The sequence below is a fragment of the Berkeleyomyces rouxiae genome (genome assembly GCF_048999995.1).
Source record: "Berkeleyomyces rouxiae strain 22BRR77 chromosome Unknown BrBRR77_ptg000011l, whole genome shotgun sequence".
In the NCBI taxonomy this organism is placed as follows: domain Eukaryota; kingdom Fungi; phylum Ascomycota; class Sordariomycetes; order Microascales; family Ceratocystidaceae; genus Berkeleyomyces; species Berkeleyomyces rouxiae.
The window spans coordinates 340,368-364,049 of record NW_027396501.1 but is presented as its reverse complement, the minus strand read 5'-3'; the positions used below and the strand labels follow the sequence as shown (position 1 = coordinate 364,049).

The following is a 23,682-nucleotide window of genomic DNA, read 5'->3' as shown; positions in this document are numbered from 1 at the left end:
GCAGAAATAAATTAAGAAACAGATAAAGAGAAAAGACTAATGTACAAGAAAACGGGCGGAAACAACACTATCTATATACGCGCGGTAGAGGTATGACGCGTACCCTTGACAACGGCGGTGTGCACACGGGTTTTTTTTTTTTTTTTTATTCATTACTCGCATGGAACCTGATAGGGTTATGGCGAGGTGCAGTAAATCTACACATAGCAAGGTACAATAAAACAACATCCAAACTCCAGCAAAAATCAACGACAAAGGAAATACGTCGTGGTCGACACAGTAATTTGTCCAAAGACACAAGCACCAACTCCTCCTCACTCCTCAACTTCCTCCACTCTCCTCCCACCACTACTTTCTCTTCTCCCCACACCTTTTACCCAGGCCTTCGTGCAAAAACCCGTCTTGCGAACAAACTTCAGCAGCACCTCGGTTCCGTTATTCGTATTGAAAAGCGTCGGAAGATCTAGCGACTGAGGACTCAATGCCATGGCCATCTCTTGACGCTCTGCAGAAAATGCGGCGCAGTGCAGCAGCACATGCTCAACGCTCTCGCTTTCATGTTCTTGACAACGGCGGCACCGGTCCGAGTCCGTCTTCTTGATGAGCAGCAGGTAGGGCAACAAGTTGCCTTTACCCACCTTCATCTGGAAGTACGCCGAGGTTAGCCATCTTGGTCCGGAAACCTTGGGCGCCTTAGCACGGAGAACTGGATCACCACCGATGGTACGCAGGTAGTGCGAGCCGTGGGAGGGACCAGCGGCGGTGTCTCGCTCAAAAGCCCAGAGAGTCTCCCACTTGTCCATGGTAAACCTCCTAACCCTGGCGAAGACACTGCCCAGTGAGCTGAACTTGCGTTCATCATCACTCTCGAGAGCCTGGCGTGCAACCGCGTCTGCAATCTCGTTCCCCACTATGCCCATGTGCCCGGGACACCACATCACCGTGACTGGCGACGTGAATGTACCTAGGACGCGGCGGGCCTGCCACGCGAAGTGGCCGTGCTTGCGGAGCCGCGCAATGGCAGCTTGGCTGTCGACAAACACATAGCAGGGGCGAGCTTGCTTTGTTATTTTTTCTGTTTTGGCGAGGAGCGTGAGTGCCTCCACGATGGCGGCGCTCTCGCAGTCTGCAACCTCCACATCTTGCAGTCGATGACTGACTTTCGTTTTGATTTCACCGGTTTTGGTATCGACCACGCACGCTGCAAGCGAGCACCTGGAGCCTTCTTTGGAGCCGTCCGTATACACGGTGACGGCATCGTTCGGAAGTCTTGACAAGAACTGGGCATGCCTGACGGCAGCGTCCTCCTTGGGTCCAGGGTCGACGACGATGGAGATGCGGTCGGTCAGTGGCGGCTGCCAGGGACTATCCCACTCCTGTCGGCGACGTTCTCGTCTCCACATGCCTGCCACCAATGGCTTCAACTCGCGCATGATGCAGCCGAGTCGAGTCTTGACACTCATGTTATGCCCCAGGAGAGGCAGGTCTGAGTCATCGGGGGCAAGCTCGTCCTTGTCGGGTTGGGACGCAACACGGACGGGATGGTTGCGTTGGAGGCGGAGAGTGCGAGCGGCGTAGGCCATGCGTGCTTTGGCGAATCGAATAGAGGGGGGCGGGAGGCCGGCCTCGACTTCGACGGCGCGTGTTGGTGAACCGCGGAATGTACCTAGGATACGGGCGGCAGCTTGGCTTTGCAGTTTCTGGTATACCCTTTGCAGACTGAGCTGGGGTTTTGACGGGTCATACCAGAGAATTGATCCGTAATCGGCGACGGTACCCACACAGGAGATGTAGAGCTGACGGAGTGCCGCGATGGACAGTCCACGCGTGTTCGAAGCGAGCCGAAGCAAGCCGCGGAACGCGATCTCAGCCTTTTGGGTCCGTGCCTGGACGTGCTGTTTAAACGAAAGTCTGTTGTCGAAATGGAAACCTAGCCACTTGACCATCTTTTGGGGACGCACAGTGACATCACCTACTCGGACAGTTTGGGAGGCCCACTTTGCAGCATCGGTGTAGTGGATGAGCTCAGTTTTGCTCTCTTCAAACTCAATGCCGTAGTCACGAGCCTTGGCCCGCAGCTCCGTCACGAGTTCTTCGAGAAGCGCCGCTGAACGCCTCGGGCTTTTGGACGCCACGGTTACGCTGAAGTCGTCTATATACGACAGCTGAAGTTGTGGTGTGTCGCCGGCCACCCGAGCCACTATATGCCGAGCATACAACAGGAAGAGTAGAGGACTGATGGGGGAACCTTGGGGGATGCCGATGTTAACCGGGGTCATCGGAAACGGCTGACCCTCGATGTGCAGGCCGACAGTACGGTCCTGGAGGAACGAAGCAACCCATTTTCGGAACACCAGGGGAAGACCGAGCTCACGTAAGCTGCGCATCAAGCAGGGCTTTGACACGTGGTCGAAAGCGCCCTTGACGTCAAGGAAGAGAGTGCTTGGAACGAGCTTCATCTCCTTGACCTTCTGCAGGTGGCTGACGTATACGAGAGCGGCGTCCATGGCTGAACGCTGTTTGCGGCCTCCCAGTTGAGTGTCGTCTAGAAGCGAGCTGTCATGGCAATTAGCGAGGTACCCTAAGCGGGTCGCAAAGACTTTCTCGAGCACTTTGCCTAGACAGTTGAGCAGTGAGATGATGCGGTAGGACTTTACGACTGAATAATCAGCCTTTCCGTCTTTCGCGAGCACAATCCCAGTAGCTTGCTTCCAGAGTGTGGGGTGTATTCCGAGGCGAGACAGGGCTTTGTAGACGGAGAGAAAGGGCGCGGGATGGGCCTCAAAGGCGATCTGGATGATCTTGGCGTTCATGCCGTCGGGCCCGGGGGCCTTCTTGGCGTTGGCGGACATGATTGCCTCCTTGATCTCGTGGTCTGTAAGGTCAGGCCAGGGGTATATGCTTCGGTCGGTGTCGTTCGGGGGGGTGTCGTGGGGGGTGTCGTGATGGGGGTCGTGATGGGGGTCGTGTGTATCCGCAACGTCAGGTCGGGGGTCGACACCTGCGCTAGACGTAGCACCCAGTAGCGTCAGGAAAGCCTTTTCCTTCTCCTCGGGGGTATTGGCTAACCCGTCTGGCCCCTGGATGGGGGGGAAGTAACTCGCCGTGGCTGGCTTGGTGTATTTCCAGGCTGTGTAGACCTTTTCGTTGTCAGCGTCAGAAAGAAAGGTAGTCCAGTGAGTAGACTTAGCATCTTCGACAGCATGGGTGTACTTGTTGCGAATCGAATGAAACTCAACCAGCGACAGCCTGCCTCGTCTGTATCTTCTCTCTGCGCGCGATGCGGCCTGACGTTGTGATTGTAGCTCGGGCGTCCACCATGGCTTTGCGCGGGCACTGTGCCTCTTCACTGACATGCACCTCTGACAAGCAGATTGCAGGGCCTCGGAAAGCAGTCGCGCCATTGCGTCACCGTCTGCAGAAATCTCTGCCAGGGACAGCTGAAGCTCAAGGTCGGCCTGGCCAGCCAGCCATTCCTTGCGAAACAGCGACCAGTCGGCCGTCTTGGTGTTGAACGCCGGGTTACGTGTTAGGGTTTTGGGTGTGGTGGTGCTGACGTAATCAAAACTGATGGCCCGGTGATCGGAGCCCGTCTCCTGAAGATACCTCCAGTTCGTAAACAGGCCCGGTCGAGACCGCAGGGAAAATGCGAGGTCGATCACCGAGGTCGTGCTGCTGTTGACGTATGTGCCGCCGTTGCGTTCAACGTAGTCGTCGTCGACAATCAGGGTGGCATTCTGCGACATCAGCCAGTTAGCAAAAGAGTCAGCTCGTGGTTCGTGGGGATGCTCTCGCTGGGAATTCCACCAATGGTGATGGAGATTGAAGTCGCCGAGAAGCAAAGTACTGGTGTCAATATTGCGCGATAAAAGATTGGTGCGCTCAATGGTATAGGGCCGGGGTTGGGTCTCGGGGACAGGCTGCACAGTCAGCTGGCGTTCGTTGTAGACATTGAGAAGCGAAAACGGCTCCGACGCAAGGATGCGCAGGGTCTGAATATCACTCTCAGCATCGCCAAACTCGAACAGCACAGAAAACGGCAGGCCTTGGCGGACGTAGGTCAAGACCCGCGGGCGCAAAGGCATGGCCTCGAGATTCCTAACATTAAACGGCACAACCAGGGTGAAGCCCGGCTGCGTCAATGTTCTATACCCAGCTTTGAGTTTTATGGTATAAGGCTCCTGGATGCAGACAATGTCCGCCTTTCCGGTTGCAGCAGCCTCAAGTATTGTCTCATGAACAGCCTTCATTTTGTGCACGTTGTGCTGAAGGATGCGTAGACGTTGTCCGGCCGTAGGGCCCTCTTTCATAGGCGAGGGGGGCCGTCTGTCGTAGATTTGCGGTCAACGTAGGGCACTGCTGGGACAATAGCGCCGCCAACGTTGACGTTTTTGCCGACACACTTGTCGTAGTCAGCCTGGGTCAGGGCCTCAACGACCACCGAGCCAGCCTGCTTACCCTTGGCAGGGACCACAAGCCAGCGCAGCGAGTCGGAGATCTTGACGCCGTTGAAGTCCGCCATGTCCTTGGGCAGCTCCTTGAGACTGTCGAAACCGTCTTCAATCGGCACACCGTGGATGACAAAGCAGAGCTTTGACGACTTGTGTGTTCTGGAGCCGGGAGATGTGGCGCGCGTGAACTCGCAGGCGCCAAAGCAGGACAGCTCCTTGACCACGCGCTGCAGATTGGAGGTCATCAATCTGACGGCCTCACTGTCCACAGCGTGCAGCAAGATGTTGCCCGCCTTGGTGCGCTGGACCGCAGACACTGCAGTCTTGCCAAGAAGGCGGTTCACCGCGTCGCGCACGCGTCGCTGGGGCAGCGCGCTGGCTCTCGACTCGGGTGTGGTGACAATAACGACGGCCGTTTTCTCGCGAGGGGCAGTCGTGGTGGTCGTGGTGGTGGTCGTGTTGGGGGCGGGGGTCGTGGTTTTGTCGGCAGCCTTCTTCTGGGCGCGCTTGGCGACTACGGTCCACGTGTCGGGGGACTCAGTGGGCGCGTCGGCATCAGCCATAGCCGTGTCCGGGGCGGGAGGCGAGGCGGCGTCATCGGTAGTAGTAGTGGCGGTCGAGGTGGTGGTCGAGGTAGTGGTGTCGGGTGTGCTGGACTGGTCGCCAGCGGTGTCGATGACCATAGCATCAGCCTGGTCAGTGGCGGCGGTTGCGGCGGTTGCGGCGGTTGCGGCGGTTGCGGCGGTCGCAGCATTTTTTTTGGCCTTTTTGCCGCGGCGTCTGCGCTTATTGGCCTTAGGCGCAGGGGTGGCGTTTTTTTTGCAGGGGGGTATTACGGATAGGGCCCAAGGAAACCATTAGGGTTCTAGAAAGCCAACGACTCAGGACAATGATAGGTTCCAGAGGTGGACAGTCAGGCCTGCGCGGATATACGGCCGGGAGGAGAGGATAGAACTCTCTAGGTCGTATGGTCGGTTTGAGGTAAAGAGGCACACTCAACTAATTGATCTTATAACACACGGAAGGGAATAAACAATCACAGGAACACTGAGGTAACGAAGACGACAGAAGGTACTGATGCAATGAAGGCTATCAAGAAACAAGTGATAATTAAAGATATAGTACTAAAGAAGAAGGTACTATCGAAGAAGTGATACTATAAACTAGTATACAAAGAAGAATGGCAAAAGGGGTGTATGTGATTGTTAAGCTTGGGGAGCAAGAGTTAACCTGATCACACAGGGCAGAAGGCAACGCTATTTAAGGCGTTGCAGATTCTGACAACAGAGATCTTCCCAAGCTAGAACCAAATCACAGATAACCGAAAGTGGGGACATACGTAACTCAACGTTACCAGACGCTACTATCAAACCGGATGTTAGTTCACGAGATAAACCAACACGGCAGCAGCAGAACTGAAAATCCCTCAAGACACCCAGGCAACGATATGTCGCGTTACAGCGATATCGGCCTAACAGGTGTGGGCCCCACGCTCAAACGCTGTTGACACAAAAGGAACGAGAATAGCAGTCAACTCAGAATAAGCTGCATCAACTGCAGAGTACCGAGTTACCTAATAGCGATGATCTATAGTGTGCAAGCCGGCCACACCCGAGTAGATAAACCGGAGTGACACCTCAAGGTTACACAGACCACCAAGTGGTATAACCGTATCATCATACGTCCTTGGAACATTAGCGTGACACAACGGAAGCGGGGTAAGGTGCCAGGCATAACCCTATGCAATGGCAATGGCAAGAATGGCTATTCATGACAGGGGGTTCTAAAACCGGCTCCCCAGTGGTTCTGGTACAGGGCTCACTGCCCAGGACAGAAGGCGCGGCTGGCACCTCAGGTGTCTGTGTCGCAGCCTCGCTGTACGCAGCCACGGCTGCAGCCTCGTGTGCTGGCTTGGGGCGGGCAGCCTTTGAGACTTCCATCTCAACCAGCGTTTTGTGGTCGTGGCGCGACATTACGACGAGCCCGCACTCGTTGCCAAACTGGCGCAGGATGCGCATCAGCTGGGCCTCGGAGGCTGACTCCTTGAGTCGTTCTAGAACAAGGAAGACCTCGTTCATGATGGCGGCGTTCTGCTCGTCGCGCCGGCGCTTGCGCTCCAACATGAGAGCAATCTCTCGGGCGCGCTTCGCCGGAATCGTCTGGTCGTTGTTGTTGTTGTTGGTGTTGTTGGTGTTGTTGGTGTCGTTCTCATCGCGCTGAGCCTGGCTGAACACGAACAGGTTCCCATCCAGTGCATTAGGCGTCGGCGTTGTCGCGTCCGAGTCGCGCGAGTCGGGTGTCGAGGGAATCTCAACCACCGGCGCATCTTCAACACCTGCATCGACTTTCATCGATGAGGTGACGGGCGCATGCTGCGACGGTGAACGCAGCAGCTCGTCGTCGTCGGAACGCGGTTCCTGGCTCGCCATCTGGGCAAAACTCAGCCCCAGGCGCGTGCACACGGGTTTGGCAGGCGGTGAGTAACGGCGGTGTGCAAGGCGGTGTGGACGGCGGTGTAAACGGCGGTGAGGGCGGAGCCTGAGCCTACCTCGATCCATAGATCGTTACAGTGCGATTGTTCAGGGCGACCTGGGCTTGGGGGAGAAGTGCAGCCCAGTCGTCTTGCAGGAAAGCGGTGAAGGCACGAAGGTAAGTCTCGATCTCTTGGTTGGAGCGCTCTTGGGCGCCGTCGGTCTCGGGATGGAACGCAGTGGAGAGGCGGCGGGTGATGGAGAGCTGGCGACAGACTTCTGTCCAGAATAAACCGGTGAACTGGGGACCTCGGTCGGACGTGATGGCGCGGGGTAGACCATGGTGGGCAAAGACGTGTGTGATGAAGGCTCTGGCTACGTCAGAGGCAGTATACGATTTCAGCGGTATCAAGATTTTACTCTTTGACAGCCGGTCTGTAATACCTAAGATAGTAGTGCAGCCTTCGGACTCGGGGAGGCCGACGATGAAATCCATGGCGAGTTCTTGCCAGGCGCGGTCTGGGACGGGCAGGGGCTTCAGGAGGCCACGCTTCTGGTCGCGCCAAATCTTGCTTTTACCGCAAGTGTCGCAATTACCAACGAAGCGGCGGACATCGTCAGAGAGGCCAGGCCAAGCGTAGGAGCGGCTGACTAGATCACGGGTTGCTGATCCTCCAGGGTGACCGGTGAGCGTGGAGTCGTGGACTTGCTGGATGATACGAGTGCGGAGGGGCTCGTAGTACGGGATCCACAGGCGGTCACGCCAGAGGAGACGGGTGGCGGAGTCGAGGGTACACTCGCTGATCTGCCAAGGAAGGCCCCACTCGTTGGGGAACGAGCGGGCTTGTTCTTGGACAGCTTGTCGCGCTTGCCAATAACGTTCGTTATGGGTAAGTGCCGAGTGCCAGAGGGTCTGGAGTTCCGGGTCAGCAAAAGGGGCATCTAGGGCAGCGTGGTCGAGGGTCAGGGTTCCTTCAGGGTCTTTGTCAGGCTCTTTAGCCCAATATTACGGATAGGGCCCAAGGAAACCATTAGGGTTCTAGAAAGCCAACGACTCAGGACAATGATAGGTTCCAGAGGTGGACAGTCAGGCCTGCGCGGATATACGGCCGGGAGGAGAGGATAGAACTCTCTAGGTCGTATGGTCGGTTTGAGGTAAAGAGGCACACTCAACTAATTGATCTTATAACACACGGAAGGGAATAAACAATCACAGGAACACTGAGGTAACGAAGACGACAGAAGGTACTGATGCAATGAAGGCTATCAAGAAACAAGTGATAATTAAAGATATAGTACTAAAGAAGAAGGTACTATCGAAGAAGTGATACTATAAACTAGTATACAAAGAAGAATGGCAAAAGGGGTGTATGTGATTGTTAAGCTTGGGGAGCAAGAGTTAACCTGATCACACAGGGCAGAAGGCAACGCTATTTAAGGCGTTGCAGATTCTGACAACAGAGATCTTCCCAAGCTAGAACCAAATCACAGATAACCGAAAGTGGGGACATACGTAACTCAACGTTACCAGACGCTACTATCAAACCGGATGTTAGTTCACGAGATAAACCAACACGGCAGCAGCAGAACTGAAAATCCCTCAAGACACCCAGGCAACGATATGTCGCGTTACAGCGATATCGGCCTAACAGGTGTGGGCCCCACGCTCAAACGCTGTTGACACAAAAGGAACGAGAATAGCAGTCAACTCAGAATAAGCTGCATCAACTGCAGAGTACCGAGTTACCTAATAGCGATGATCTATAGTGTGCAAGCCGGCCACACCCGAGTAGATAAACCGGAGTGACACCTCAAGGTTACACAGACCACCAAGTGGTATAACCGTATCATCATACGTCCTTGGAACATTAGCGTGACACAACGGAAGCGGGGTAAGGTGCCAGGCATAACCCTATGCAATGGCAATGGCAAGAATGGCTATTCATGACACCCAAACAGCGGCGGCAATGACGAAGTCGGGCCCGTCAGGGCGGAGAACTTGGTGGACACGTGTTACGGGTCGTGGACCCGATGTTGGATCATCTTTGGGCTGATCCATGTTGACCCACTTTTTGTGTGATTTGAAGTTGGGTCCACTTTCGGGTTAGGGTTTGTGGGCCCACTTTTATTCGACCAGGGGTCGGCCCCACTTTTTGTGTCACAGGGGTCGGCCCCCACTTTTGTGTACAGGGATGATGCCCCACTTTTCTTGGACAGGGGTCATAGGGCCGATTGCCCCGGTGGGGCCCACACAACTGGATTCTTGAACGCCTATAAAGCATGGCCAGTTCCCCTGTCATGAATAGCTATCCTGACACTGCTCATGCTAAGGGTTATGCATGAGACCTACCCCACTCTTCTTTTCCACAACGCCGAAGGTCGGCGACCTATGAAGATGCGCTTATGGCACAGGTTGGTCTGTGTAGATCGTGAGTTGATCAACGGATATGAGGTTGTCGTGGGATGTGCTGAGCACGGGTGCTCTGATAGACGTTGTTCTGCTGCTGCGGAGTTTTCTTGTTGCAATTGCCATTGCGTGCTTAGGTGGGGGTTGTTATCTGGTTCGATTGTTACGAACCTGTTACGTCTTGTTTACACGAGACTTATCTTTTGTTCGTAGTTAGATGTTGATTGTTTCTAGCTTGGGAAGACAGAGTTTTGTCAGGAGCGCCGACAACATAAATATCGTCGTCTCCTGCCCTGAGTTGATCAGGTTTACTCTTGTTCTCCAAGCTTAACAATCACATGCACTTGCTTACCTTCTTCTTCTTCTTTATACCATTCTGTTCTTGCTTTCTTTGCAGTTCAACCTTTCTTCTTCTTTGAAGTGTGTGATTGTTCCTCCTCCTTCCTCTTTGTGCCGCTCTATTCTCAGAATAGCCATCTAAGTTGTGTGTTGCCTCTTCATCTCAACCGACCATACGTCTTAGCACTCTGTCTAACTGACGTCTTCCTCCACAGGCCCGACTGTCCACCTCAGGAACCTATCATTGTCCCGAGTCGTTGGCTGTACCCGGAACCCTAATCCTTTCTTCGGGCCCTATCCGTAATATTTTGTTAAGCTTCATTTGAAGACCCGACGCTATTACAACTTTGGCTCTCTTTGGCACTTTTTTCTCTCCTCATTTATTTTTCCCTCTCTATTACGTTTCAACTCGCAATGGCCCTCACTCGCGAAATGATCGAGCATCTCAATACGTTCCTCCTGTCGATTCCTGACCGAACTCCTGAGAACTGGCATCTCGGTGCCCTTCCTAGGGAGTTCAGTGCTGAGATCAAAATGGCTATTGTGGCGGCTTACATGTCTGGTCTGCGCACCGACGATGGTGCCCCGCCCATCCCCGTTGGCTCTGTTCCTGATGCGGCTCAGGTTTACTGGGCTGCGTTCCAGGCTGGCGCTGAAGCCCGCTTCAACTCCCTTGAGTCTCTTCCCCGAGTCAAACGGGAAGAGGATGCCGATCCGTTGAAAGAGGCCGACAAGCATCTTGATGTCGTGCCCTATGATGGCAATCAGCAAGGCTTCCAGGCGTTCCAGAGGCAACTTGCGGTCAAATTTGCTGCTGCACCCAAGCACCACCGCACGGAGCAGCGCAAGCTGATGACTGCCTTCTCCTACCTTAGAGATGGCGCTCTGGATTGGGCCATGCCTCGGATGGACCCGGCCACTGGACACATGAACTTTGAAACGTACGACGATTTTATGAAATCGTTAGCTGAGGCTTTCGATGACCCTGACTGGCGCATGACTGCGACCCAGCAGATCTTCGACTTAAAGCAGACAGGTACTTGTACTGCCTATCACTCTGCTTTTACAACGCTGTTGAAGAAACTCGGTTGGGCCGACGCTGATTTCACCATTGCACTATTTCAGCGAGGCCTCAAGCCCCACATACAGGACGCTCTGGCTTGGAACACCTATCCTGCCCCTAAGGGAACGCTTGATCAGTTCGCTAATTTCTGCAACACGCTGGACAATACGATCAACAACCGAACCCGGGGAAACAACGGGAAAATCCAACCGCCTCCTGGTGTGGTCCCCTTTCAGCAAGATTCTCGTTCGAGAAATGCTGGCGCCCAAAAAGCTGTCCCCAACACCAAGCCAGCTAAGGGTACCTCTGCAGGTCCCGATGCCAACGGTCTACCCTTCCGTAAGACTGCTGACGGCAAAATGGCAAAGGGTGTTTGTTGGAAGTGTGGCGCAAAGGACCACATGCTAAAGGCTTGCCCCAAAAACAACCTTGCTCTTCGCGCAGCTACTGTCCCTTCTCCCTCCACTTCTACCCGGGCTCCCTCGACGGCCCCTGCGCCTGATGCGTCAAAAAACTAGAAGGGCTACCGACCCATTCCCCTCTGGTCCTGGCTAGCCCTGACGCTGCTGATGAGGGTCTCTTGAGAATCAGCACTTGTTCTCTTGATAATGCTATCGATTATGGTAACTCTCCCCCTCTGGTTATTCCTGTGACAGTGAATAATTCCATTGAGGCCTACGCTATGGTGGATTCGGGATCAACAACTTGTTTTGTGGATTCTGAATTTATAGCAAGGCATCAGATTCCTACTGTTCTCAAGGCCAGAGCCGAGTCGCTCCATGTTGTTGATGGTAGTGAAACTGCTGCGGGTAAAGTGACCCACCAAGTTCCTTTGTCCCTCTCTTTTCCTAATTATTCAGAAACTTTGGTTTTTCAAATCACGAAGCTTGGGGGCTACCACATCATCCTGGGGAAATGCTGGCTCGACGCCCATAACCCGGAAATTTCTTGGCCTTCCAATACGCTCAAGATATCGGTTACTTCTACCGCCGATGGCAATGCTGTGGCAGCTTCTGATTCTTCTTCTTCTTCTTCTTCTGTTTCGACTGCTTCTACTGATTCTGGCGCTTCGTTTGATTTTTCTTATACAAAAAACGACAAAAATATTGCTTCTACCGCTGGCAGTCAGATTGAGGGATCTGCTCCTGCTTCAGCCACTTCACCCCTTCCTTCTTTTATTGCACAATCGTCAGCTGTGTCTTGTTCCTGTGTGACGGTGTCGTCTCAGGCTTTGCATCGCTTTGCCAAAGCTGAGAAACTACAGATTTATCGTGTCACCGTGTTACGGGTCGTGGACCCGATGTTGGATCATCTTTGGGCTGATCCATGTTGACCCACTTTTTGTGTGATTTGAAGTTGGGTCCACTTTCGGGTTAGGGTTTGTGGACCCACTTTTAGTCGACCAGGGTGCGACCCACTTTTTGTGTCACAAGGGTCGGGACCCACTTTTATGTGCACGGATGTTGCTCCACTTTTATTGTACAGGGGTCATAGGGCTGGTTGCCCTGGTGGGGCGCACACAACTGGATTGTCGAACGCCTATAAAGCAGAGCCAGTTCCCCCATCTTTAGTTTAGATTTTCTTCTTCCTTTTCTTTCTTTTCTTCCCTATGTTAAAGATAATAAACAGCATTTGGTCATAACTATGAGATTCTCTCATACTTAGTGAAACCCGTCACACACCGCTCAGGAAGTCCTGGATTATCTCAATCAGGAGGACCTAACTCCGGAACAAGAGCATGCACGGCTCCTTGAACGCATCCCGAAGAAATACCATGACCTACTTCCTCTGTTCTCTCGAGAAGGTGCTGATCAACTACCACCTCACCGGGACATTGATCATGCGATTAACTTCGTTCCCGATGCGAAATACCCCAAGGCCCCGCTGTACGATATGACTCCACTCGAGTTGCAGGCTGTCAAAAAATATCTAGATGGCATGCTTGCTAAAGGCTTTATTTCCTCTTCCTCTTCGCCGCTGGCTTCCCCGATTCTTTTTGCTAGGAAGCCAGGCAGTTTACGATTCTGTGTTGATTTCCGAGCCGTCAATGATATCACCATCAAAGACGTAACTCCTCTGCCTCGGATCAATGAATCACTGCGCACGGCGGCTACGGGAAACATTTTTACAAAGCTGGATCTGAGAGCTGCGTACCACTTGATTCGCATCAAGAAAGGTGATGAATACAAGACAGCTTTCAGAACTCGATATGGCATTTTTGAGTACAATGTGATGCCGTTTGGGCTCACCAATGCTCCTGCCACGTGTCAGAAATATGTCAGCGAGGTCTTGTCGGAGTATTTGGACATATTCTGTGTCTGTTACTTGGATGATATCCTGGTGTTCTCTCTGAACCAAGAGGAACATGATGTTCATGTGCGCAAAGTCCTGCTAAAATTAGCGCAGGCCAGTCTGTTTGTCAAGGGTGAAAAATGCGAATTCGACAAGACTGAAACTACCTTTGTTGGCTTTGTTATTTCAGCCGATGCTCTGAAGATGGACCCCGCTAAAGTTGCGGCTGTCCGTGAGTGGGAGGCTCCCCGAACTGTTAAGGGAGTCCAGTCCTTTTTGGGTTTTGCCAATTTCTATAGGAGGTTCATCCGTGACTTCTCTAGAATCTGCACACCTCTCTTCGAGTTGACTAAAAAGACGCAATCTTTTGTCTGGTCCTCTGAATGTGAGGCAGCATTTCACACCCTGAAGGACCTTTTCTGCTCTGAACCTATCCTCAAGCACTTTGATTACCTGTTGGACACTGTTATTGAAACAGACGCGTCTGACCGTGTAATATCTGCCGTCATGTCTCAATACCACCCGACTGACAAGGGGCTTCTACTACACCCCGTGGCCTATTTCTCTCAAAAAATGAATCCTGCCCAGTGTAACTACGGCGTAGGTGACAAGGAGTTGTTAGCCATTGTGGAGTCTCTAAAGTCGTGGCGATTCATGGTTGAAAGTCTGGAAAAACCTGTTCTGGTATTGACGGACCATCGGAATTTAGCCGTTCTTAAGCAAATTCCGGCCATGAACAGACGGCAAGCGAGGTGGGCTATGGAACTGAGCGAGTACCGTTATGTCATCACTTATAGGCCTGGCTCCTTGAATTCTAGAGCTGATGCCCTGACCAGACGCTACGAAGACCTCGTTTCTTCTTCTTCTGAGGAGGATAAAGAGCTGTGTGCTCCTATTATTCCCCCTGAAAATTTTATTGGTACCATGTCTTTGGTAGACGAGGTAAAAATCGCGCTATCCACGGACAAGTGGGCTCTTGATGTTATTTCTGCTCTTCGAGGCCAGTCGACCAAACCTCCAGATGTGGACCTCAGTGTCTGCAGGCTTGACAATGACGGTCTTTTGTTTGTCAACGACCTTCTATATTTGCCGAACGAGGATCTACGAGTTCGTGCATTGAAGAATTGTCATGATATTATGCCTAGCGGACACCCTGGACAAAAGAACACTTTTGAACTTCTTGTTCGGGAATACTGGTGGCCCGGGATGCGTCGTGATGTCATCCGGTACATCCGAAATTGTGAGGTCTGCCAACGGATCAAGTCCGCGCGACATAGTCCCTACGGTCTACTGAAACCTCTGACCATTCCGCAAGCTCGGTGGACATCTGTGTCCCTTGATTTTATCACCGGCTTGCCGGTCTCCAATTCTTTTGACATGATTCTCGTTGTCGTCGATAGGCTTAGCAAAATGGCTCACTTTATACCTTGCGATTCCTCGCTGGATGCTGCAGGTTTTGCTAAGCTCTATTTGTCAGCAGTGTATAGGCTCCACGGTCTGCCATTGGACATTGTGTCCGACAGGGGTAGTCTGTTTACGTCGGCTTTTTCCAAGGCTTTAGCCAAACTGTTGGGCATAAAGCAAAATCTGAGTACTGCGTTCCACCCTCAGACCGATGGTCAGACTGAGCGTGTGAACTCTATTTTGGAGCAATACCTGCGGGGTTACACCAACTATAGACAGGACAATTGGGCTGATCTTTTGCCCTTGGCGGAGTTCTCTTACAATGACTCCGAGTCCAGTTCTACTATGCTGACGCCCTTCTTTGCGAACCACGGGTTTCACCCCAGAAGTGGGCGTGAGTCGCTCCCAGTCTCTGTGGAAAAAGGCCCGTTGCGGAACTTTGTTAAAGAGCTTGACAACATTTGTCAGTTTTTAAAGACTGAAATTACGTGGAGCCGTGAGCGGATGACCGAGTACGCGAATCGACACAAATCTTCCGCCCCTCTCCTTCGAGAAGGGGACTTAGTGTGGCTTTTGAGTAGAAATATTCGAACTACTCGTCCTTCAAAGAAGTTGGACTTCAAGAAGCTTGGCCCATTTAAGATTCTACGGAAGGTGTCTTCGCATGCCTACGAGTTGGCACTCCCTGCCACTATGAAGGTTCATCCCGTCTTCCACGTTTGTCTGCTGGAACCATGTGCGTCGGATCCTCTTCCTGGCCAGAAAAACCCTCCTCCTCCTCCCGTCATAGTAGATGGCGAGGAAGAATTTGTGGTCAAGGAAATTATAGGCGTGTCTTCGCGTGGCCCTCTGCAATATCAAGTAGTTTGGGAGGGCTATGAACATGATGGACCCTCCTGGGAACCTCTGGACCATTTAGCCAATGCACCTGAGAAGGTTGCAGAATTCTACAAGAGGATGCCTAACGCCAGACGATCTTAGTACTGCTGTGGAAATCAGTCATAAAAAGGGGGGCTACTGTCATGAATAGCTATCCTGACACTGCTCATGCTAAGGGTTATGCATGAGACCTACCCCACTCTTCTTTTCCACAACGCCGAAGGTCGGCGACCTATGAAGATGCGCTTATGGCACAGGTTGGTCTGTGTAGATCGTGAGTTGATCAACGGATATGAGGTTGTCGTGGGATGTGCTGAGCACGGGTGCTCTGATAGACGTTGTTCTGCTGCTGCAGAGTTTTCTTGTTGCAATTGCCATTGCGTGCTTAGGTGGGGGTTGTTATCTGGTTCGATTGTTACGAACCTGTTACGTCTTGTTTACACGAGACTTATCTTTTGTTCGTAGTTAGATGTTGATTGTTTCTAGCTTGGGAAGACAGAGTTTTGTCAGGAGCGCCGACAACATAAATATCGTCGTCTCCTGCCCTGAGTTGATCAGGTTTACTCTTGTTCTCCAAGCTTAACAATCACATGCACTTGCTTACCTTCTTCTTCTTCTTTATACCATTCTGTTCTTGCTTTCTTTGCAGTTCAACCTTTCTTCTTCTTTGAAGTGTGTGATTGTTCCTCCTCCTTCCTCTTTGTGCCGCTCTATTCTCAGAATAGCCATCTAAGTTGTGTGTTGCCTCTTCATCTCAACCGACCATACGTCTTAGCACTCTGTCTAACTGTCATGAATAGCCATTCTTGCCATTGCCATTGCATAGGGTTATGCCTGGCACCTTACCCCGCTTCCGTTGTGTCACGCTAATGTTCCAAGGACGTATGATGATACGGTTATACCACTTGGTGGTCTGTGTAACCTTGAGGTGTCACTCCGGTTTATCTACTCGGGTGTGGCCGGCTTGCACACTATAGATCATCGCTATTAGGTAACTCGGTACTCTGCAGTTGATGCAGCTTATTCTGAGTTGACTGCTATTCTCGTTCCTTTTGTGTCAACAGCGTTTGAGCGTGGGGCCCACACCTGTTAGGCCGATATCGCTGTAACGCGACATATCGTTGCCTGGGTGTCTTGAGGGATTTTCAGTTCTGCTGCTGCCGTGTTGGTTTATCTCGTGAACTAACATCCGGTTTGATAGTAGCGTCTGGTAACGTTGAGTTACGTATGTCCCCACTTTCGGTTATCTGTGATTTGGTTCTAGCTTGGGAAGATCTCTGTTGTCAGAATCTGCAACGCCTTAAATAGCGTTGCCTTCTGCCCTGTGTGATCAGGTTAACTCTTGCTCCCCAAGCTTAACAATCACATACACCCCTTTTGCCATTCTTCTTTGTATACTAGTTTATAGTATCACTTCTTCGATAGTACCTTCTTCTTTAGTACTATATCTTTAATTATCACTTGTTTCTTGATAGCCTTCATTGCATCAGTACCTTCTGTCGTCTTCGTTACCTCAGTGTTCCTGTGATTGTTTATTCCCTTCCGTGTGTTATAAGATCAATTAGTTGAGTGTGCCTCTTTACCTCAAACCGACCATACGACCTAGAGAGTTCTATCCTCTCCTCCCGGCCGTATATCCGCGCAGGCCTGACTGTCCACCTCTGGAACCTATCATTGTCCTGAGTCGTTGGCTTTCTAGAACCCTAATGGTTTCCTTGGGCCCTATCCGTAATACTAACTGACGTCTTCCTCCACAGGCCCGACTGTCCACCTCAGGAACCTATCATTGTCCCGAGTCGTTGGCTGTACCCGGAACCTTAATCCTTTCTTCGGGCCCTATCCGTAATATCCCCCATCTTGAGTTTAGATTTTCTTCTTCCTTTTCTTTCTTTTCTTCCCTATGTTAAAGATAATAAACAGCATTGGACCTAACTATGAGTTTTCTCCGTACTTAGACAACCCGTCACAGTCTACAACGAACGCCAGCTGACTGTGCAGCCTGTCCCCGAGACCCAACCCCGCCCCTATACCATTGAGCGCACCAATCTTTTATCGCGCAATATTGACACCAGTACTTTGCTTCTCGGCGACTTCAATCTCCATCACCATTGGTGGAATTCCCAGCGAGAGCATCCCCACGAACCACGAGCTGACTCTTTTGCTAACTGGCTGATGTCGCAGAATGCCACCCTGATTGTCGACGACGACTACGTTGAACGCAACGGCGGCACATACGTCAACAGCAGCACGACCTCGGTGATCGACCTCGCATTTTCCCTGCGGTCTCGACCGGGCCTGTTTACGAACTGGAGGTATCTTCAGGAGACGGGTTCCGATCACCGGGCCATCAGTTTTGATTACGTCAGCACCACCACACCCAAAACCCTAACACGTAACCCGGCGTTCAACACCAAGACGGCCGACTGGTCGCTGTTTCGCAAGGAATGGCTGGCTGGCCAGGCCGACCTTGAGCTTCAGCTGTCCCTGGCAGAGATTTCTGCAGACGGTGACGCAATGGCGCGACTGCTTTCCGAGGCCCTGCAATCTGCTTGTCAGAGGTGCATGTCAGTGAAGAGGCACAGTGCCCGCGCAAAGCCATGGTGGACGCCCGAGCTACAATCACAACGTCAGGCCGCATCGCGCGCAGAGAGAAGATACAGACGAGGCAGGCTGTCGCTGGTTGAGTTTCATTCGATTCGCAACAAGTACACCCATGCTGTCGAAGATGCTAAGTCTACTCACTGGACTACCTTTCTTTCTGACGCTGACAACGAAAAGGTCTACACAGCCTGGAAATACACCAAGCCAGCTACGGCGAGTTACTTTCCCCCCATCCAGGGGCCAGACGGGTTAGCCAATACCCCCGAGGAGAAGGAAAAGGCTTTCCTGACGCTACTGGGTGCTACGTCTAGCGCAGGTGTCGACCCCCGACCTGACGTTGCGGATACACACGACCCCCATCACGACCCCCATCACGACACCCCCCCGAACGACACCGACCGAAGCATATACCCCTGGCCTGACCTTACAGACCACGAGATCAAGGAGGCAATCATGTCCGCCAACGCCAAGAAGGCCCCCGGGCCCGACGGCATGAACGCCAAGATCATCCAGATCGCCTTTGAGGCCCATCCCGCGCCCTTTCTCTCCGTCTACAAAGCCCTGTCTCGCCTCGGAATACACCCCACACTCTGGAAGCAAGCTACTGGGATTGTGCTCGCGAAAGACGGAAAGGCTGATTATTCAGTCGTAAAGTCCTACCGCATCATCTCACTGCTCAACTGTCTAGGCAAAGTGCTCGAGAAAGTCTTTGCGACCCGCTTAGGGTACCTCGCTAATTGCCATGACAGCTCGCTTCTAGACGACACTCAACTCGGAGGCCGCAAACAGCGTTCAGCCATGGACGCCGCTCTCGTATACGTCAGCCACCTGCAGAAGGTCAAGGAGATGAAGCTCGTTCCAAGCACTCTCTTCCTTGACGTCAAGGGCGCTTTCGACCACGTGTCAAAGCCCTGCTTGATGCGCAGCTTACGTGAGCTCGGTCTTCCCCTGGTGTTCCGAAAATGGGTTGCTTCGTTCCTCCAGGACCGTACTGTCGGCCTACACATCGAGGGTCAGCCGTTTCCGATGACCCCGGTTAACATCGGCATCCCCCAAGGTTCCCCCATCAGTCCTCTACTCTTCCTGTTGTATGCTCGGCATATAGTGGCTCGGGTGGCCGGCGACACACCACAACTTCAGCTGTCGTATATAGACGACTTCAGCGTAACCGTGGCGTCCAAAAGCCCGAGGCGTTCGGCGGCGCTTCTCGAAGAACTCGTGACGGAGCTGCGGGCCAAGGCTCGCGACTACGGCATTGAGTTTGAAGAGAGCAAAACTGAGCTGATCCACTACACCGATGCTGCAAAATGGGCCTCCCAAACTGTCCGAGTAGGTGATGTCACTGTGCGTCCCCAAAAGATGGTCAAGTGGCTAGGTTTCCATTTCGACAACAGACTTTCGTTTAAACAGCACGTCCAGGCACGGACCCAAAAGGCTGAGATCGCGTTCCGCGGCTTGCTTCGGCTCGCTTCGAACACGCGTGGACTGTCCATCGCGGCACTCCGTCAACTCTACATCTCCTGTGTGGGTACCGTCGCCGATTACGGATCAATTCTCTGGTATGACCCGTCAAAACCCCAGCTCAGTCTGCAAAGGGTATACCAGAAACTGCAAAGCCAAGCTGCCGCCCGTATCCTAGGTACATTCCGCGGTTCACCAACACGCGCCGTCGAAGTCGAGGCCGGCCTCCCGCCCCCCTCTATTCGATTCGCCAAAGCACGCATGGCCTACGCCGCTCGCACTCTCCGCCTCCAACGCAACCATCCCGTCCGTGTTGCGTCCCAACCCGACAAGGACGAGCTTGCCCCCGATGACTCAGACCTGCCTCTCCTGGGGCATAACATGAGTGTCAAGACTCGACTCGGCTGCATCATGCGCGAGTTGAAGCCATTGGTGGCAGGCATGTGGAGACGAGAACGTCGCCGACAGGAGTGGGATAGTCCCTGGCAGCCGCCACTGACCGACCGCATCTCCATCGTCGTCGACCCTGGACCCAAGGAGGACGCTGCCGTCAGGCATGCCCAGTTCTTGTCAAGACTTCCGAACGATGCCGTCACCGTGTATACGGACGGCTCCAAAGAAGGCTCCAGGTGCTCACTTGCAGCGTGCGTGGTCGATACCAAAACCGGTGAAATCAAAACGAAAGTCAGTCACCGACTGCAAGATGTGGAGGTTGCAGACTGCGAGAGCGCCGCCATCGTGGAGGCACTCACGCTCCTCGCCAAAACAGAAAAAATAACAAAGCAAGCTCGCCCCTGCTATGTGTTTGTCGACAGCCAAGCTGCCATTGCGCGGCTCCGCAAGCACGGCCACTTCGCGTGGCAGGCCCGCCGCGTCCTCGGTACATTCACGTCGCCAGTCACGGTGATGTGGTGTCCCGGGCACATGGGCATAGTGGGGAACGAGATTGCAGACGCGGTTGCACGCCAGGCTCTCGAGAGTGATGATGAACGTAAGTTCAGCTCACTGGGCAGTGTCTTCGCTAGGGTTAGGAGGTTTACCATGGACAAGTGGGAGACTCTCTGGGCTTTTGAGCGAGACACCGCCGCTGGTATTACGGATAGGGCCCAAGGAAACCATTAGGGTTCTAGAAAGCCAACGACTCAGGACAATGATAGGTTCCAGAGGTGGACAGTCAGGCCTGCGCGGATATACGGCCGGGAGGAGAGGATAGAACTCTCTAGGTCGTATGGTCGGTTTGAGGTAAAGAGGCACACTCAACTAATTGATCTTATAACACACGGAAGGGAATAAACAATCACAGGAACACTGAGGTAACGAAGACGACAGAAGGTACTGATGCAATGAAGGCTATCAAGAAACAAGTGATAATTAAAGATATAGTACTAAAGAAGAAGGTACTATCGAAGAAGTGATACTATAAACTAGTATACAAAGAAGAATGGCAAAAGGGGTGTATGTGATTGTTAAGCTTGGGGAGCAAGAGTTAACCTGATCACACAGGGCAGAAGGCAACGCTATTTAAGGCGTTGCAGATTCTGACAACAGAGATCTTCCCAAGCTAGAACCAAATCACAGATAACCGAAAGTGGGGACATACGTAACTCAACGTTACCAGACGCTACTATCAAACCGGATGTTAGTTCACGAGATAAACCAACACGGCAGCAGCAGAACTGAAAATCCCTCAAGACACCCAGGCAACGATATGTCGCGTTACAGCGATATCGGCCTAACAGGTGTGGGCCCCACGCTCAAACGCTGTTGACACAAAAGGAACGAGAATAGCAGTCAACTCAGAATAAGCTGCATCAACTGCAGAGTACCGAGTTACCTAATAGCGATGATCTATAGTGTGCAAGCCGGCCACACCCGAGTAGATAAACCGGAGTGACACCTCAAGGTTACACAGACCACCAAGTGGTATAACCGTATCATCATACGTCCTTGGAACATTAGCGTGACACAACGGAAGCGGGGTAAGGTGCCAGGCATAACCCTATGCAATGGCAATGGCAAGAATGGCTATTCATGACAGTATGCTCCTTTTAAATGACTGATTTCCACAGCAGTACTAAGATCGCCACATCCTAGACTAGAATCAAGTCGGAGAATTCGCAAAAGGAAGCCGGGCATCTAGGGACACGGAAGTCCACCGGGCTTTGCAGAATCGGAACAGAAGGAATAAGCCAACCATACGGGTCTAGACACAGCATGACTCCGCAGGCAAGAATTGTAGATCTCGATGCACCAACAACATCGTGACGTATAGGGGATCAACGGAATCCCTAGCATGAAAGCTTGTACATCTGATCAACATAAAACAAGGCCTTGAAGTGCAACGACAACTTCGTAAGGGCCTCGTGTCCACAGACAAGAGGAAGGTAAAAAAGAATGGGAATAACGAAAGGCAACCTCATCAACCGAGGGGCAGCACCAAGGATCTTAAGTGGGAATAAGTTGAGAACGCAGCTCAGTACCCGCAAAGGCAAAGGTTTTTCAACCTTGTTGTCCTCCCTAGTTATGGCATTGGTCATAGAAGTAAGAGCCAGGCCTGTAGGTTATAACAAACAACAATCGCTCAGTTCCATAGCCCATAAATCTGTTGCCTGCAAGATGCAGAAGGTCCCCTGAGAACTACCAAGTTCTGGTAACAAGTGTACACCAGAGTGGCTACTCAGTTGGCACAATCATCAATCGCCGCGACATAATCGCCTCCACAATAGCTAAGAACCCCCTGGGACATGGTTCGATGGATGTAAACGAACACGATTCCGGTTGTGGGAGAATAGACTAACATGTGTAATGGGGACTCATCATCGATCGGGTAATTGGTATATGACAACAGACAGCATGGAAACAAAGACGTGCAGGATCCGTAAAGAGTATTGGTGAAAGGGGAAAACAAGAAATTGGTAAAGTCAGCTTGTCAAACTTGGCAGTATTTCAGCACAAGATACAAGACTGGCCTGCACCACCATAGGCAGGACTTCGAAGAGGGACATCGTGTTTCTTTTAACGAGAAGAAAAACAACAAGATATTGTCCAAAAGAGAGAGGCAGAGAGTAGGCCCAAGTGAAGACACAAAGAGGTCGCAGAAAGGAGACATAGAGTAGTCGCAAGTAGACGTAACAGAGTCGAAGAAAGTAACAGGCAAGAGAGCTGTCCAAAGTAGAGGACACAGAACATGTCACAAGAAGTAGACGTATAGTGGTCGTAAGTAGACACAACAACAGCCGAAAGAAAATAGTCCGAACAGTGGCCTAACGCATTAGACACAACTGTGGCACGAAGACTAGACATAACTGTCAAGAAGTGGGACAGAAGCGAGCTGTTAACAAAGCGAGTAGACAGCAACTGTCAATACCCAGACAGACACGGGCTGTCAGCAAAGCGAGTAGATATAAACTATCAATACCCGGACAGACACGAGCTGTCGGCAATTATAACCCAGCAGGGGTCAAACGCAAGCACCATAGTGGTCAAAGAAGAGACACAAAAAAAGCAGTCGCCGATGGACACACGGTGTCACAAGGAAGAGGCATTAAGAGGTGTCAACCCAAAGAACAGACACGAGCTGTTCGTAGAACCAACGAGCTCAGCAAAGAACAGACACTAGCTGCTGATATCATATAAATAGACCCAACAGGAGTCAAAACAATTAGGCAAGACAAAGGCCAAGAAATACAGACACAGAGGTCTAAAAACAGACATAAACTGTCCAAGAAATCCCACAAGAACTCAATAACATGCTTTGGCACAATGGCAGGTGTGTGAGTAAACTCAACAACAACACTTTATACACTCAGGTACCATGTTGTAACTCAAAGTAATCTGGGAGTTGGCAACATCATTGCTGCAAGCCAAAAGGTGCATAGCTGGTAGACATGGCTTTCTGGAAACCCCCGTTCAGATGTGGCAAGTTGTAACGACTGGTTGATGCGGGACCAAATGAACAGCTTATAAAATAAGGTAGTTGACCGCCCGTAAATCAACAGAAGATCGTACACTGCCTGGTTCCCGAGGACAAAGAATCGGAGAAGCCAACACTGAAGAAGTAGGGGCAATGAAGCCACGTGTGAGCATGCCATCCAGGTTTTGCTTGACAAGTTGCAAATTTAGATGTGCATCATCAGACGGAAGAGTATTGATATGTTCGGCAGTCGAGACAAGATTAACAGCATGACCTGCGTCTTGACAAGAGGTGGTTGAAGGTACACCATCCCGCAAGAACACCGGACGCAAATCATAATAACTGTCCGAACTGCATTCGGGATATCGCTTGTGCACTTGTTCTAGCCGTAGGTCATCCTG

At 51.9% G+C, this 23,682-nt stretch overlaps 7 protein-coding genes across 7 annotated transcripts; 3 read left to right on the top strand and 4 right to left on the bottom strand.

Moving 5' to 3' along the window:
- Window positions 1-314: 314 nt before the first annotated feature.
- Window positions 315-4,250, bottom strand: BROUX77_007154 (uncharacterized protein; the record flags this gene model as incomplete). Its single annotated transcript, XM_073752218.1, has 1 exon — window positions 315-4,250. The coding sequence occupies one exon, from the start codon at window positions 4,248-4,250 to the stop codon at window positions 315-317; it is 3,936 nt and encodes a 1,311-aa protein (XP_073602565.1).
- A 56-nt stretch (window positions 4,251-4,306) lies between these two features.
- BROUX77_007153 (uncharacterized protein) lies at window positions 4,307-5,134 on the bottom strand (the record flags this gene model as incomplete). The annotated part of the gene is made up of 1 exon (XM_073752217.1): window positions 4,307-5,134. One exon carries the CDS (start codon window positions 5,132-5,134, stop codon window positions 4,307-4,309), a length of 828 nt encoding a protein of 275 aa, XP_073602564.1.
- A 1,011-nt stretch (window positions 5,135-6,145) lies between these two features.
- On the bottom strand, window positions 6,146-6,880 carry BROUX77_007152 (uncharacterized protein; the record flags this gene model as incomplete). Its single annotated transcript, XM_073752216.1, has 1 exon — window positions 6,146-6,880. The coding sequence occupies one exon, from the start codon at window positions 6,878-6,880 to the stop codon at window positions 6,146-6,148; it is 735 nt and encodes a 244-aa protein (XP_073602563.1).
- A 115-nt stretch (window positions 6,881-6,995) lies between these two features.
- BROUX77_007151 (uncharacterized protein) lies at window positions 6,996-7,954 on the bottom strand (the record flags this gene model as incomplete). Its single annotated transcript, XM_073752215.1, has 2 exons — window positions 6,996-7,864; window positions 7,933-7,954. The coding sequence occupies 2 exons, from the start codon at window positions 7,952-7,954 to the stop codon at window positions 6,996-6,998; spliced, it is 891 nt and encodes a 296-aa protein (XP_073602562.1).
- A 2,128-nt stretch (window positions 7,955-10,082) lies between these two features.
- On the top strand, window positions 10,083-11,249 carry BROUX77_007150 (uncharacterized protein; the record flags this gene model as incomplete). The annotated part of the gene is made up of 1 exon (XM_073752214.1): window positions 10,083-11,249. The coding sequence occupies one exon, from the start codon at window positions 10,083-10,085 to the stop codon at window positions 11,247-11,249; it is 1,167 nt and encodes a 388-aa protein (XP_073602561.1).
- Window positions 11,250-12,669: 1,420 nt separating this feature from the next.
- Window positions 12,670-15,408, top strand: BROUX77_007149 (uncharacterized protein; the record flags this gene model as incomplete). The annotated part of the gene is made up of 1 exon (XM_073752213.1): window positions 12,670-15,408. One exon carries the CDS (start codon window positions 12,670-12,672, stop codon window positions 15,406-15,408), a length of 2,739 nt encoding a protein of 912 aa, XP_073602560.1.
- A 2,070-nt stretch (window positions 15,409-17,478) lies between these two features.
- Window positions 17,479-20,490, top strand: BROUX77_007148 (uncharacterized protein; the record flags this gene model as incomplete). Its single annotated transcript, XM_073752212.1, has 1 exon — window positions 17,479-20,490. One exon carries the CDS (start codon window positions 17,479-17,481, stop codon window positions 20,488-20,490), a length of 3,012 nt encoding a protein of 1,003 aa, XP_073602559.1.
- Window positions 20,491-23,682: the final 3,192 nt, after the last annotated feature.